Below are 16,737 nucleotides of genomic sequence, written 5' to 3'. Positions count from 1 at the left end.
GTTTCAGTGGTGACAGAAAACGATTAAATTTGATCTCTCTTTAAACACTAGGAAAAATGAAGGACTGGGAGAAAAAGAGGACTACTCAGTTACAAGTGTACATTCTAGCAACAAGGCCGCTTGACAAGAGCTCCTAAAAATAATTGTAATTCAGTGGTCAAATAAAAATTTGTTTCCTCCTATACTTAGCATCCAGTTTAACCTGCAATTCAGAATTCGGTTTCAGATTTTCTTCCCCTTTCCTCTTTTACACAAAATCTACCAAAAATTCAACTCAAGGAGATGCTCTGACTTACTTCCAAATGGATTTTGGAAAACATTGCCTGAGAAATTGACATAAAATTAAATAATTTACCTTGCATGTTTAACTACATAAACATGTTAACCAAAAGTGTTTATCCAGTCTAATCTCAGATCACCACACATTAGTTATCTTTGCAAATAAATATCCTTTTGATTCTCTTTCACGAACACCCCCTTGTCATGGGGAAAGAGCTTGTGTGCCCTTGTGAGGTTGGGAGCTATGCTGGTGGTGGCATATGACTCTGGTAGGGTCTCCCCTGTCAGACAGGTCTCAACTGAAGGGTCAGACAAAGTGTGTCCATGGGCAGGATGGGCTCACTAGCCTTCAAGCAACCATCCTAGGAGAACGACAACTCTAACTTCAAACCCGGGCAGATGGAGCTCGTATAGCCCTGTAAGGCCATCCATCTAAGAGAAGGATACTCTAATCAAACCTACGACCTGAGGACTTTGCTGTCACCGTCCAAGCTTGCTAGGCCCGGCAGATAAACCTCAGGTGTAAAGGGTAGGGCCAGTTACATGCACCCTGCGCCTCACCTAAAGAACCCACTGCATGGGCCCGAAGGGTTTACCCACACTTGCGAAGCCCTGTAGCAACAGGCAAGGGACGAAATGGCAGGTGACAAGGTGCACTGGAATACCACCCAAGGAGACCTTTCGCTGTGCTTTTTTGCAACCAGATTTGCCTATCCCACATTGCCCTTTTTAGTCATCAAGCACGCTTGTACTAAGTGTGGGTAAAGCCCTTCCCAAATCTTCGTTTGCAAAGTGAAGCCATCACCCTTTTGATTACAAATTCTCACCTTTCAACCATTCCTTGCCACTTCTCTCTCACACTCAAAATACTGCACAGCCAGCTTTCTAGAAAAATGTTTTCCAAAGCTAAACGTCTCGTATCCATTTTATTTCTTCTTCTGGGTTAATTAATGCAGTCAGTAAGCAACATATTTGTGGGCAATGTAACCTACAGTTCATATTTAAATAATCCAGAACCTTCCCCGGTAGGCAAGCAAACATGTTTTCTTTATTACAGGAATTATACTTTAAAAGCCTTCAAGATGGTGTCTGTGTTTCAGTTTATAGGAAAAACTGCACTGTGCCTGCAACAGCAAACTCGCCATCTGCAAAGTTATTATTGCTTCAAAACAATTTTCTAAAACCTGGGAAAATCTCTCAGGAACTGTAGTCAACTAATTACCTCTGCAATTTAACGTTTAATTTTTCCATTCCCTCATTCAGAGCCAAATCAGAATAGAGCAACTTAAATCAATACTAAAGCGAGGTTAGAGAAGAAGACAACTTAAGGAGATTCAAACTTCCACTGCAGGCTTTTCTAACTTAGGATTTGTGGCAAAACAAAGTTTATTCAAGAAGTACCTGCTATGCAGAAGGGTTACAAATATGTCAGAGACACTTAACTCCATAATCCCTAGAAGCATACAGAATGAGGAATATGTACAATCCAGCTACTTCCAGCAAATCAATATATAGATATATATGACCTTCAAGCACCATCCTCTCCTCCACACTTGTTTACAAAAACATAAACAACATATTACTTAAAACCATAGCTGAGGTCTACTCCCCAGCTTAGCAGCTGAAATATTCCCCCCCCCCCTTTCCTGTTTGTTCATTTCAAACACTGGCTTTTCTTCCTCTGCTCACTGCACCTTCAGTACATCAAACTGCGGGAGTGCACGTAGGTGGTAAAAATTGGGGAGGGGAAGTTTCTGTTGCAAAATTTTAGCATTAGGGATCCCCTTGATGCTGAGGATAATTCAAGTCTGGTGGCTCCAAGAAATTTCTGGAGCAACTGTGTTCATCTAAAACAACAATGGTATTTGGAAATATTTCTCCATTTATTTCTCCTTTAGAAATGGTATGGTCCCATTTTTGGTCTTCAAGATCAATTAGTAAACCAGGTGAAAGAACAAGCCATTGAAGTAAAATAAGGCCACTTGAGACAGGCCAGCTTACCACTCAAATAGCAGAAAGCTGGAGGTACAGACACATGAAGCAAAAGCGGCAGTTTCCAAGCTTTACAGCAGTAATGAAAATTGCTGTGGTCCCTTCTGAAATTCTAGCTCACTCAGCCATACTTATAAACTACAACTGGAACTGTAAGGGTATTTTTACACAGCTTAACTAATTCTGAGCAAAGGTAACGTTCCTCCACCAATAGTTTATTGCAATTGCCATGGCAATCTATATTTACATGATATTCTGCATTCAGCACCCAGATAGCAAAAATGCAGTAATCCAGGAATGGAACCAGCAGTGCCAGGGATTAGCTGCAGTATATGCCTAAAGAAAAGGATTTATAGGAGGCAAAGGCTCTTCGTTAGAGAGGACCAGTCAAAATGCAGTGAGACCAATAGCAACAAGGAAGATCCGTGTGTGGAACAACTGGACTGCTCCCATCAGCAAAGAAACCATTCAGGTGCACTCTTTTCAATACAATAGTTGATTCATTCAAAGCAGCTGATGGTCAAACAGAAACAGTAAATCATGTTGGTTTACTTTAAATGGGTATGGATCCCCATTTCATTCAAACAAATTCCCTGGCATCAGTCAGGTCCCAAGAAGCTCATGTGCAAGTTCCACAATACACCAGGAGCAACTGCTGGAGACCCAACAGAGCAGTCATGTCGGACAGCTAAACAGATGTTGGGTCCATCTTTGCTGCCCAGCTCTGCATGGGAGACTTATATTTGAAAAAGCCTCTCTTTAGAGAAGCAGACTGAAAAGGTTTGCTCTCATAGCTAATACTGCATGACCAAGGAAAGCCATAGCTTTACAGCTGTCATAGGCACCTGAAGCCACATAGCACTACAGCTATTAATGAAGAACACCACATTACGATTTTGTGGTGTGAGTCTTACAGGGAACTAGAGCACTTTACCCCTGCCTCCAAGTTAATTGGTGTGGGGTTAAAAAGTTACAGAGCAGTCAAAGAGATTGATTAGTTTTAATTATGAAGCTTCATACCCAGAAGCTGAGAAGTACTTGACAGATTGCCTAGCCCCCAAGCTTGTCCAAGAAATTACTTACTGCTTCACAAGGTTCCTCACTGTTACTGCCTAAAATATTAATGTAATTATCATGCAGCCAAAGTGTTTTGAAGGAAGGAGAAAAAAAAATTACAAAAGAACCAAATAACCCCCCAAACAACAAAATAACAAACACCACCAAAAAACCTTACAAACAACCACCATACCACCAAAAAGAAACCAAACCAAAACCAAAACAAAAAACACCAACAAGAAACCCCACAAGAAACACTGAAAGTATCTGCAGTCTCAACAATTAAGACATAAAGATATACAGCTTTCTAGGCAGTAAAATTTATCAGACCCTGACATCCTATTAAATCAGTTGTAAAACTGTCAAGAACTGCACACACACATTATTAGAAATACTTCAACCTTCGTCATTTTTATTAATCTTCATTGTATACAGTAGTATCAATCATGAGGGTAGTTATCACTCTCTAAGCACCCAAGGCCATGAAAGGCAGCATCAGAGAAGTTAAAAAATCAAGGCCACAGGATGCAGAGTCACTGAGTTTGAGCTTCAAACAAGGCTTTTTTCATACCCGCACCAACCAGACATTGAATCAGGTTGGTGATTCCATTTGATACCCTGTTTGAGCCAGGGTATCAGAAAGAGCTAAGCATAATCCCCATGAGCAACACTAACAAGAGAAAGTGTCCTGAGTCAACCACACTGGCCAGATTACACTCTAAAACTTGGGCCCGATGGTTGGGACATTCCAGACCTATAATGACTATGGAGAAATCCCAAACTAGTATACACAGATAATTTCCTAATGAAAAATGAATGCTGACAGTTTGAAAACACTTGTCTCCAAGTACATATCAAACAGCCATAAAACCCTAATGTATGGATCTCTACAGCTCATACACAGCTTTCACTATTTGCTCCTAAAAAAGTTTCATTTACCTGTAGTTTTTGTTCATCTTCTGCACCTTGCAGCCCGGGCAGACGGTACTCAGCCTCATCCAGCCACTTCATTAGACTGTCATGCTCTTTCTTATACTGGGAAAACACTGGAGAGAGTTCCACCACCTGCCTCCGTTGAAATGGTCTGCACTCCTGCAGTCCAGTGCATTAGGAAAATATAGTGCAAGAAGGAAGTAGTGAACAGAATAGATCTTATTTATTCAAAAACCCAAACAAAAACACTTGAGGAATCCATTTGAAGAAGCAAATTACAAAATATGCAATAGCAGCTTTTTTTTTTTAAGAGCTATACCCTATTTACCTGCACAGACATGTAATCAAAGGCAGCCTGAGGGTCCTACCCTGCCTTCAGAGCTACACCTCACCTGACCATGATTCAAACAGGTGAGCTAAGAGCAGTATAAGAATACAGATCCCCACTGTTCTACACAGAAACATTTTTGATATGGCATGTGTATGAAAGCACCACAACATTCTAGAGTCCACAACTGCTGGTAATACCCTCTCTATAGGAAGTAAGAGGAGTTCAGAAGCAGACTCATTCATCACAGAAAGCTCTTCAGCTGAGAACTCAATAAATATATTTGTGTACATGTCTATGTAGTCACTCTTTACACAGCAAGTAAAGCAAATGTCCAAATGTCTGTACCCATCTAGGTAAATACATATAGAGTGGCCCTCTGAGAAGCTGTGAAAAGGACTTTAAAAATCAAAACCACTCCCATAAAACTTCGGAATGACAAAATTCATACTCTGGAATTGCAAAGATTCAGAGAGTCACACTATGTGTACGCACATTTAGCTCTTTCCCAGAGAATCTTGTACACTAAAAAAGCCATCACCAGATTGCAAGTGCGATGACAAAATGCATAAAACAGCTTTAGTTATAATTACTATCATAATCATACCTGCAAACTCTTGTACTTTTTCTGCAGAAGCAACAGCTGTATGCGGATCTTCTCTCTCTTATGGTCCTCCATAGGCTGCTGTAACAACTGCCCTCCTCTCTGTAAAACTTCTTCAATCTGAGCTCTTTCTTGATCCAACTAAAGGATACAATTCTATATTATCTACAGAAAGCTCAGCTATGGTTTCCAAAATGAATTTATTACCTGCTCAGATATTAACAGCAATGGTACCAAACTACTGTTTATTATCCAAACATGAGCCAAATTCAGGCAGAGATTCTCCACCACAACTACCGAATCCTAAAATCCAACCTGGTCAATCCATAAACTTCATAAAGAGATGCCCTGCCTGAAGCTCAGTCAATGAGCCAGCAGTAGGCAGCCACAGCAACAGGGTACTGTGACTTCAGCTCCATTTTTCTAAACGTTCCTTGACAATAACAAACAAGCTCAGAGCAGAAAAGCAAGAAAGGGAAAAACGTAATATAAAACCAACACAAAGCGAAGCATATGTTCCATAAAAATAGGTCCTTCCATACAGACCTTTTAAAAATTGCTTTCTGTAGTACACATGCCATTTTCCATAGACTTACATTGAGCTTTTCAGCTCATAGTATTTCATGTGCTTAAAAGGAAGGCAGCTAGAGTGTCCTGGCAGGACTTCACCCAATTTTGTAGGCAACAAGGATATCATGATATGAGCCATAGGCAACCAGATAGGAACAAATGTAAAACAATTTTACACTGGTAAATAGCAGAGACTACATAAGAATCTAGAAAAAGTCAAAAAAAAAGTCCAATTTTGTTCCAAGCTTTTATTTGGACTTCCTATAAGACACACTACAACGTTCTTTCTTGTACCTCATCTCACAAGCATCCGCTGACCTGTCCTATGAATGATTAATGACATTCCAGTATAAATTTAAAGGGAAAAAAAATCTATTTAGCACAATAGAGGCCCAAAATAGAGGCCAAATACATAGTAAGAGTCTTAGCAGCATTAAGTAATCAACATAAGTTCAGACAGTCAGACATTAAGAAATAAGGAAGAAAAAAAAGTTTGCAGACTATTATTTTTACAGGAAGGATTCCTTATAAAAAACCCAACTTTGAGTAGAAGAGAGAAGATAAATGATAATCCAAGTTTACCACCTGAATTATAAAAAAAATGAAAATGCAGACTGAAGTTACTCTCAGTGCACCAACCAAGAGGCAGCAGCTATGGAAAAACTATGAGAGAATTGTGCAGTGTTTCCAACAACCTAGTAATTCTTTTCTTTTTTCTACTCCTGTCTTATAAAGATTTTCTTAGAATTCCCCCTCAGTCTTGAGGAATGTAACACATGGACAAAATAGAAAGGGAGTTAGCTCACAAACCTTTTCATCTTCCCCACTCAACTCCAGATGCTTGTCCACAACTTTTAACATGTTCTGGATGTCACCCTCAAATTTTTCTAGGTCTGGAAAAGCTGCTCTGACCTCGCGGGGTTCTGACGTGACAGGATGTCGTTCTTGTCCAACAAGCATCTGCAAAGGAAAATAAAACTTTGTTCAAACTGGAAATTTTGTCTGAGCTGTCACACAGTTTAATGATTTGAACCAATTCTTCATGAACAGGCATAACAGTCTGTAGGACCATCAGATATCAGCATTAAAAAAAAACCTGCAAGTTTTTGATCTAACACTGAGAGAGCTTGGACACAGCGTTGATAGGTATTACTAAGCTTCTACCTTCAAACTTCAATCTCAGCATTTTGGTCTGAAAGCAGACAAAAAACCTCCAATCACATTAGTTTATGGTGGTGTTTTGTAGTTCATATAGATATGTACTGCAATATATATATTTTCCTGAATCTTTATAACACAGTTATTAGTAGTTATCCCACTACTCAGATTAAAAAAAAAAAAAAAAAAAAGCAGTCGGTCTAAAATCAGTCTGTCAATTTTTGCATATAAATATCTACACTAAGAATTAAAAGCAGTGAAGTGCTGTTCTAACACAAAGATCTAACCCCTAAAGCTATTTGCCATCATTTTGGCATAGACACACACACATGCCAGCATGATTTGGGGCTTGCTCATCCTCACCTTGGCACTTTTGATGTGCTGAGAGACCTTCTCAAAGTTCCGGTTCAGTTCTGCCAGTTTGGGTTCAACCAGTTCACGGCATGACACCCCCCTACCGTTCATCAGGATGATAGCCTGATCACGCACGTTATCCACTCGAAGGCTAACATCATCCAATTCAGATGTTAAGCGCTAAGAATTGAAAGAAAATGCAAATGATTACCCTAGGAAAGGAAAAAATATATACATAAAATGTGGCAACAAACCTGACTTGATGTCACTTAGAACCCAGAAGTGGTTACTTGACAGCAGCATTTCCTACCTTCACAGTTTCCTCCTTTTTGCTTGCTGACTTTTTCTCAATTTCATCTAGCAAGGCTTCAGCCTGATACAACCAGGTACTTATGTGGGCAACATTTTCATCAAATATTTCCAGCTGGCTCTGATGATTCTGGAAAAAAGATTTTAAAAATACATCAGTGCAAGAAACTCTAAAAAAAAAATAAAAATAAAAATTGACATATCCACAAAAAGTCCCAACAACACACCCTGCCAAAACCACCACTATAAGTAAAAAGGAGATCAATGGAATAAAGAGTTATGCATACACCTTGGAAAGGAACACCAGAAATTAGACTGTACCTTTCACCTTCAATAAGTATCTACAAGAATTCAATTTTCTTTCTAGATCCTTTGATGATATTGTTCCCAACTCACAAAAAGGCAAACGGACATAGCTGAGGTAGTTTGTCCAAATAAAGACAGACAACGTACTACAACATTACAGGCAGACCACATCTCAGCCGAGCAAAACACCCACCATTTTTTCAGCTATCACTAGTAGATATGACACTGTGTGTTACACGCAGTTGCTGTTGCATTTATTTTTTTAATTGAAAAGAGGTTACACCAAATCCGACAAGTTATAACAGTCTAGTTTTGATATGTTACTGATTACATTAAAATATTTCTTCCTCTTAAGAAAAATCACCACACTGTAGACAAGTTAATTAGGTCTGCTTTCATATGCAGTCAGAAATTATAACATTAGGTGCCAGAGACAAAAATAACACATTATTCTTAGTGACAAAACAACACTGTCAGATTCAGAGAAGTACCATCCTGCTTAAGCAGAGATTCTTATCCCAGAAAGGGCTGCTAAGCTTTGATCTCTTGGAGTAACAAAACTAGAGGAGAGGAGGAAAGAGAACGCAGCCCTATAATTGCTCTCTATAACAACAACAAGAAACTTAAATTTTCACCTAGGGAAAGAGCAATTTAACCTAAAAAGTCAGCACAAGGACATTCCTCACCAGACATGAGCATGAGTCAGAATGTTTTTAGTTGTGGATCATCCTTAGAGCATTTACAAATAAGGGTAAACGACCTGACTATTAATGTGGACATGACTGCATTATGAAACAGATCTGCAGTAGGACTGGACAGGATGCAGAGGGCTCATCATCTAGGTATAACACCAAAGTTTCCACTATTTCAGCCCATTTCAGGGGCTTCTGAATGTGGACTGTCATAACTATCTGAATGAAACAGAAATACGTTATCTATCTGAAAACATCAGTGTGGTACTAGCACCAGTTGTAGACTATTTCATGTCCATTTGCAAAACTTGCAGCTTTAGACTGTGCAATACACTTAGTCTTCCATTTACTCAGCCAAACAGATGCTGTTAGCTTCAACTCTGATTGGCATACTTTTAAACACTTGCTGTTATGGGCTGTCTGAAAGAGCAATAGGCTGACAGAGGGTCCCAAGTGCTTTGCTGAGCACCACTAGTGAGTTACCAATTGTCCATTAAACAGCCATCATCTGGGTCTCAAGGAAATCTATGGGCACAAAAACACTCTGTTCATGCTGGAGCGGGCACAGAGGTTTCTTTCAGGCTGAATAAAGAGCAGTCTCACAGAAACCAGTCCTCTGGGGCTAGTTCCTTTTGTTTTCTAGTTACATTAATAAATTCATGAGCTTATAGAAACTTACATAAAAAGAAGCTGGGGTCTAATTAACCTGTTACAAAACAAATGACACTTTACAAGCTGGTGGCTTTTTTCCCATCATTTTAATCTGGCAGAATCAGCTACTACAAGTTCATGAATAAGCCCACTAGCAGTTTCATGAATGCTTGTATGCCCCACAACCTGCTGGTGATGATAGAGGACACCTTTCAGGATAATTTCAAAAGTTACCTCTATGCATTAGGGTAGCAAGAATTGTATTAAGAGCTAAATGACAAGTGGACACAAAAGGCTAGCATTATTCGTGTAGCAAAAGAGAACGTGATGAAACATTAGCAGGAAAGAGGTACAAGGAGCTAAATTTATAAGGACAAAAGATTAAAAAATTAATGTACGGCACATAAAAGGCAGGAAGAAAGGAAAGAAAAATAAAAACAGATGTGTGAAAAGTGTTTACTAGCCATAGGCTTAGTAATTCTATAGAAAAGAGGAATTACATCACAAAGTGCAGGGAGAGTAAGAACCCAGAAAAAGAATCCTAGCACTGAAGCCAGGAAAAAGGCAAAAGAAAAATAAAAAAGTTAAAGCTAGTTTTACTCTCTACAACTAAACGGGTTATTCCCAGTAGGTCAAACCAACTGTCTGCCTGGAATATTTAATTAGTTTCATCACTCTGACATCCAGATTCTGCATTTTCATCTCAACAATACCTACTACTACCAAGCACATGGCACCAATGCCTATAGGCACATCTAACACTTGCAAAACAGTTTCCCACCTTCCTCATTGTCTATAACCTCAACTCATATCTCCCATCTACAGAGTAACCAGATACTCATTCTACATTCTTTTATGTCCGTGGGGGACCATGGAAGTTTCACATCACAGCTAAGTGAGACAAGTAAGAACTGTAATTGCTCAAAGGGTATGCACAGAGAGCCACCCTGGGTCTCTCTCCCACTTGCAACATACCAACAAGGTGTCACACCAGTCCTCAGTCCAGGTCCGAACTCTGCTCCAGCCAGCATTAAGGACACACAGCTTCTCCTCCAGAGAAGTCTCACTCCCTTCCACCAGAGCCTGGAGTGCAGTGCAGCTTTCTGTGATGCTCTTCAAATCAGCTTTCCTCCTCTCCAGCTCCCTCAGCACATTCTGAAACAAGAGGAGCCATTAACACTGCATACTACTGCAAATCACAAGAGCAAGGGAGACAGCTTTTTTTACTTCCGTAGGAAACAATTACTATCATAGGTGTTCTCCACCTGAGGAAAAAAAAATAAATAATCAAACCAAGTAGTATCACCTTCCGTTTATACTCACTCTATGTATTTACTGATCTCTTTTTGAGTGATCATGCACAACGCATGCAAGTGTTCTGAATAACTTAGCTTGAGATCTTTCTGTTTCGTTACTTTACAATATCTTTTCAGTTCCTTTTCAGTATGTAGGTAAAGCTAATGCATCATATCACTGATCCAATTTTTAAAGGTTCTTTTTTGCACCGTCAAGCACCAGAGAATGCAATTTTCAAGAGACACTTCAGTTTTATCGCTGTCTTTTTCTATTCAAGTACTTTTACAGTTGTCAATAATGAGAAAAGTGGTAGGCCAAGGCTGAACGTTCTTGTGAACCACCACTACCCCTCATTGGTGCAGATGTTCCATTCACTTGCTACGTATTACAGAAGCCCTACTGTTACATACCTACATGAAGACATGTAAATATAGGTATCTTTAGCTCTAATAATTTTTCAAAATCATCTCTGCTTCTAAATAGTTTTAATCTAAAAAAAATTTTAAAATCTTCTTTGAAAAAGTGTGTACAGACATACAAATCAACTGTGTCATCTATTGAATATCAGTATGTGATTTCAATGTGGAAAATAGCACCTCCTGCCATAAAAGATCAATAATATTATTATTGATAATATCTGGCTATTTAGAAAGCATCAAAGACTGTAAAGTGTGGGGAAGAATGCAGTTAATCACAACTGGCATCTGGAGCTCCTTGAGCATCCTATTAGCTGTGAAGTAAATAATTTATTATATTATTGTAACTTCTTATCTTCAAAACAAAAACAAATACCCAAGTTACTACATCTTAAAATTGCCCCTAGAAAACCTTAAGACAGGAAGAACAACCTCACATGCAACATAAAGGGTTTCTGGTGGCACAGCATAAGAGCTCATGAACTATTTCCACTGCCCCAAATGTACAGTAAGTGTATTTCAGTAAGTATTTACACACTTGTTTGGAAAGAAATCTCAGGAATACTGCCACAGCAGAAGTACAATGCAAATAATTGTTAATCCCAAGTGAAATGATGAGAACAAGTTATAATTAGATCATTTTGTAATTTGGTAAGCTTTCAAGATTGTACACAGACCTACTCCAAAAGTAAAAAGTGATAGAAAAGAATGACTGTAAAGACCAGTATTACCGAACCACATCAACTGAGATGTGTTGCTATCTCAACCTACTACATACACAAGCTTATATAGTATGAGAAAATAAATACTTTGCTTCAGAATAATTATAACATATTCACCTGCTTCCATCAATAGTTCCTATATATAGATGAAAGAAAATAAGGAATTACAGGAGCTTTTTGTTTTGCAAAGTCACAATTATGAAGACAAAGCTGTTTCAATGAAAAGTTACACACTCAATTTTTCATTTAAATTGCCACTGATTAGTTTCCTCTACTAGTAAAATATTTGACCCTGCCCAAAATTATATTTGCTTATAGCTATTATACTTACGAACTGTGCTAGAGATATAGTAAGTTGCTTAAATACCTACCAAATACGTATGTGTGGGGAGCGAGGGCGATAAAGATTTGCATGAAAAACAGTTTGGGAATGTGCTCTGAGGCCTTGATGCTCTGGTGCGGTAAGTTGGAACATTGAAGGACAGGGAAGGTCGAAAAACAAGCCTTGGAAGGATGGGCCAGGATGTTGTTGTGGCGAGAGACTCAGCTGGAGCCAGACGATGTGGGGGTTGTGAGAGGGTCTGAGATGGAGGGAGCGGGGGTGTGAAACTGTTGTGTGTAGACAACGCGTACTCAGCACTGTGACTGGACTATTTACCTGGAGAGTTTTACATGGGCCAGCGTGGCATGTTTGTGCAGGCTGGGAAAGTACCGAACAAGGGAATAAAAAGGGGTTGATTGTAATAAAGTTGGATTTGAGTCTCCTCATCAACTTGAGTCTGTGTTGTGATACACCACATATATATGGTAAATACATACCAAATATGTAGTAGTATCTTTAATATTTCACAGACAGTTTGAGGCAAGATGTCAGAATGAAACAGATTAGCCTCAATATGGTACTGAAAAATCATCTACCAGGTCTTCTAAAATTCCATGATAAAAGAGGTTTAGAAACAAGTTACAGGGATTTAAATTAACAGCCTATGTTAAATACCACGTACTGTTCTACACAGTATTGACATAATGTTAAAAATCTATTCTATACACATTTAGACTGTGCTTGCTTACTTTGGCCCAGGCAATTTCTGAGTCCAGATCAGAAAGTAAGCTCTCTGAAGTGGACTTCTGCACCAGCTCAGCCTCAGTGGTCGCTAGCCACTCTGACAAAGAGGCAGCCTCTTTCTTCATTTTGCGTGCCAGCTGGGATGCTCTTTCAAGGTCTTGTTTTCCTTCTGTCACCTAGGAAAAAAAAAAAAAAGGAGAGAGAAAAAAAGAAAACAAAACCAGATTTTGGAAGATAATAAAACCAAAAGTGCCAGCTAACTGAAATATCCTCCCAAACATATAAAATCATTGTATCGTAACACTATTTTGCATTAGGGAAGCACACTGAAAAGCAGAATCATTGATAGATATCGACATCTTACCATACAGAGCAGAATAAAGCAGAATATATAAAACTAGAATAATTTTTAATTAAGATACACTTAAAGGAAACAAAGAAACCTGCATACCAACTTATTTATAGTTAGTAATAACCAAATTGATGTTTAAACTTTGTTTATTATGATCGTTTAACTGAAACTCTAGGGGAAATAGAATCCAGTCAGTCACACAGGTAAAATTCAGTTCCTTTTATTATTTTGATAGACCTGCTAGGAGAAAGCTGCAAAGAAAATGTCACTGAAAATCTAGTCTGCCCATGAAAGCATCTCAGTAAAGTGAATATAAAATTTGATGTTTGCTGCAGTATAATCAATTCGATTTCATACTGGCTACACAATTAGTCTGGGAAAACTAACACTGACCTGAGAATAAATCCAACCATAGCAGTCAGAATCAACTGACATTTCAAAAAAATGCCCTCTGTCTCAGCTCACAAACTAAATCATAACATCAGTTTGCAAATAACTCTGCCCTTCTATCATTACCCAATTTCTTGTCTACATGCTTTCTGCGTTATAGATATACAGGTTCCACTAGAATCCACACTTTTGTGAGCATTCTCCACTTTACAACAATAAAATTTCCTAGGGCCCATTTCAAGATACTCCAACAATGTGATCTGGCCACTTATCCACAGCTTCATTCACAGAGCACTGAAGAGGCACAAGTCTGCTTGGACTTCTGTCTTAATTTAGGTACAAAAAGAATCATATTTCCTCCCCCATTTCCCCCCATTCCCTAAGGGTTTAAACATTTTTAAATGCTTTGATAAATAACTATACATTACTAAGAAAATTGTTCAAATCATATTTAATGCAGTTCATGGGAAATACACATTTGCCTGCATTTTCTGTTTTCATACCAAGGGCAACCAGAATCACAGAATGGTTGGGGTTGGAAGCAACCTCTTGAGGTTATCTAAACCAAGCCCCCTGGACAAAGCAGATTCACCTAGAGCAGGTTGTACAGTATCCTGTCCAGGTGGGTATTGAGTATTTGCTGAGAAGTAAACTCCACGACCCCTCCAGGCAACCCTTTAGATGGATTACAATCACAAACCATCATGACTTGTCCTAAAACAATTCACGCTGACCATTTACATCAACTCAAACTTCTCATATGACAATCTGATAGCAAATTATCTTGCAAGCTATTTCACAGAGAAGGTGCAACAATGCTCAAAGACTTCAATGACTATCAGACCAGTTTTGCTCGAATGATGAAACCTGTGACCCTTTCTTTCTTTGAGGCTACCTTCCTTTCAGGAACACCCTGGGAGGAGAGGGGCCTTGCACAACTAAAGGACTGTTAAATGTAATCTTTAATCTCCCAACTGATTGCTCTTGATTATAGCCACTAGCCTATACAGAATCAGCTTCATAATCAAATTTATAACAGCATCTGAGATTAAAACAATAAAGAAGGGAATTTATATGCAGACAAATGTTCATACATACATATGTTTTTCTTACCTGTGCCCCCAAGTCATTATAAAGAAATTTCAATGCTGTCAGCTGTTCATCCATCCCTTTGGGATTATCTGTCTGTTGTTTCTGTACAATTTGCCTTCCTGTCTTGATGACAGTTTCAACCTCCAACTTCACCTCACTGAGGGTCTTATAGAGTTTCTAAAAACACAAATATGTATGTTAGTGATCAATTTGTAGTGCAGATTATCAGATTTTGCTTCATTTGGGGACCTGACCCTGACTGCATTTAAACTCCAAACTATGGATTAAGAGCAATGTCTGCTCAGATTTCAAACTCCCGATGTTCTGCATTTTATTCTGGTTTTAATTTTCATCAACCAAGAAAAAGAATTATTCCAATAATTTAGCACTCCGTAACACCACCACATGTAGCAAGGCTAACATTGTGATCTCTCCTTGATATTATGCATAGTACTTGTTTTGTTTGGATACTGAAACCCAAGCTGACTTGCCCCTGGAGTGATACTTCTCCATAACATAAGAGAAGGAAGGAAGGAAGGAAGGAAGGAAGGAAGAACCAGGGAAGGAAGTTTCTAAAACCTCAGCTGTTCCACTATATCTGTGATCTACAATCCACTTCTCCTATGTCCACCTTCTCACACAGGAGAATTAGAGGGTTTTAGTTAACCAATTGTTTTGTTGGTGTTTTGCAAAGAGTTGTAACAGTTCTATCAGGGCTCTGAGCAAAATTTCCTCAGGAAAGAGTTTAGGCAAGAAGATTCACACAAGAAAGAAACACTCTCAAGCACTGCATACTTACCATGCACCTGTCCAGATGTGCCTGGATTACATCTGGGTCAGTATCTTTCACATCCAAGACATGAAGTTCTGCTTTTACACCATCCAACACCCGCTTGCAATCCAACATGCGCTGCTCAAAATTGGCTGGTTTCTGGAAAAGCTGATACTTTGTAGATACTTCTCGGAGTTTTCTCTGTTTTAATGAATATTATGTTAACAGAATGTCTTAAATTAACATTGCACTTCAAAAAATAACATTTAAAGCATCCCCCCCCCCCAGATTCTAACTCAACTCTCATGCCACCAGAACTCAGTATACATGGCAACACTATTTGCCGAGCCAAATTTTATCACCTATTCCTACTCTCCACCTGAGCTACAAGAGAGCTATAATTCTGCATCGTACACTTTCAAAATATCCATTCTACTAAAATAGATAAACTTTCTGACTTGTAGCTTTTATCCCATGATACTTATGAAACTTAAACTTCCTTACTCAATTCATCCAGTACTGCTTGTTTCCTAATGAAAACACGTAAAAGCATATACTATTTATTTCTGAGGTTCGCTTGACCGCACCGAGCAATTTACAGGCTGACAACAGCAGTGTGTAATTGAAAAGCAGAAGCTTTTCACATTTGAATTCTTAGTGCGACTCTCATTTTTACCTGCAGAGCATCCAGCTGAGTTCCACCACGGGGAGACCTGCATTCAGGAGAAGCAGGAGGGAAAGTGCGAGCACTTTTCTTGAGCTCTTCTAAGGTGGATTCATGAGCTGCAATCTCAGCCTGAATTTTCTGCCACATCATAGAAACAGGAAAAAAAATGCTACAAGTTGCTTGCAGGGAAGGGAAGAGGAACTTGCTTACCACCTATCATCCACCAGAAGTAAATCCACTCTGTAAAATTTAAACACTACCAGATTTTAAATACTCTGGGTTTGGTGACAGCTTGCTAAACTGAAAGCTGTTAAGACTGTTATTCAATACAACCTTCTTAAAACAGGAAGCCAATCCAGATTACAAAAGATATCACCTAGTGCATCAGCACAGGACTAAAATGAAGCCTTTATGAACTACCACGTCTAGGCTGAGCACTGTTATGAGATATTCCAGAATTTTTTATAGTGAAAAGCTATGCTGCAATACCTGGGCCTCCTGGGGCATCTGAAAAGCATCCACCCTGTCAGTCAGGTAAGATGTAAGTTGACTATCCAGCTCTGCTAAGTTTTCCTGCAGGACCTGCAATATGTGGTCTGTTTCCCTCATGGTCTGAAGCTGCTGTTCCAAGGCGATCTGCCGGCTCACCGCCTGTGTGAGACAGAAAGGCAGGACAAAATGGAGCAGTAATTCAACAGGAATTATATTAAACCTTAGCTAGCCAAGGGAGGG

At 39.0% G+C, this 16,737-nt stretch overlaps 1 protein-coding gene across 3 annotated transcripts in view; it reads right to left on the bottom strand.

Annotated features, from left to right (window-relative positions):
- UTRN (utrophin) overlaps positions 1 to 16,737 on the bottom strand; it is a 369,745-nt gene that overhangs the window by 235,909 nt on the left and 117,099 nt on the right. For all 3 annotated transcript variants that reach the window (XM_061471431.1, XM_061471432.1, XM_061471430.1), the window contains exons 29-39: positions 16,495 to 16,656; positions 16,015 to 16,143; positions 15,366 to 15,539; positions 14,588 to 14,743; positions 12,738 to 12,908; positions 10,208 to 10,387; positions 7,585 to 7,713; positions 7,284 to 7,454; positions 6,573 to 6,722; positions 5,196 to 5,333; positions 4,267 to 4,419 (exon numbers count right to left, since the gene is read on the bottom strand). In XM_061471431.1, coding sequence (XP_061327415.1) covers positions 4,267 to 4,419; positions 5,196 to 5,333; positions 6,573 to 6,722; positions 7,284 to 7,454; positions 7,585 to 7,713; positions 10,208 to 10,387; positions 12,738 to 12,908; positions 14,588 to 14,743; positions 15,366 to 15,539; positions 16,015 to 16,143; positions 16,495 to 16,656 — 1,713 coding nt within the window. The remainder of the gene's footprint in view (positions 1 to 4,266; positions 4,420 to 5,195; positions 5,334 to 6,572; positions 6,723 to 7,283; positions 7,455 to 7,584; positions 7,714 to 10,207; positions 10,388 to 12,737; positions 12,909 to 14,587; positions 14,744 to 15,365; positions 15,540 to 16,014; positions 16,144 to 16,494; positions 16,657 to 16,737) is intronic.

This window comes from Pezoporus flaviventris, unplaced genomic scaffold (genome assembly GCF_033815535.1).
Source record: "Pezoporus flaviventris isolate CSIRO_AGI_PZ_B2104156 unplaced genomic scaffold, CSIRO_AGI_Pfla_v1 ptg000066l, whole genome shotgun sequence".
In the NCBI taxonomy this organism is placed as follows: domain Eukaryota; kingdom Metazoa; phylum Chordata; class Aves; order Psittaciformes; family Psittacidae; genus Pezoporus; species Pezoporus flaviventris.
This window is presented reverse-complemented; position numbering and strand designations above follow the sequence as displayed.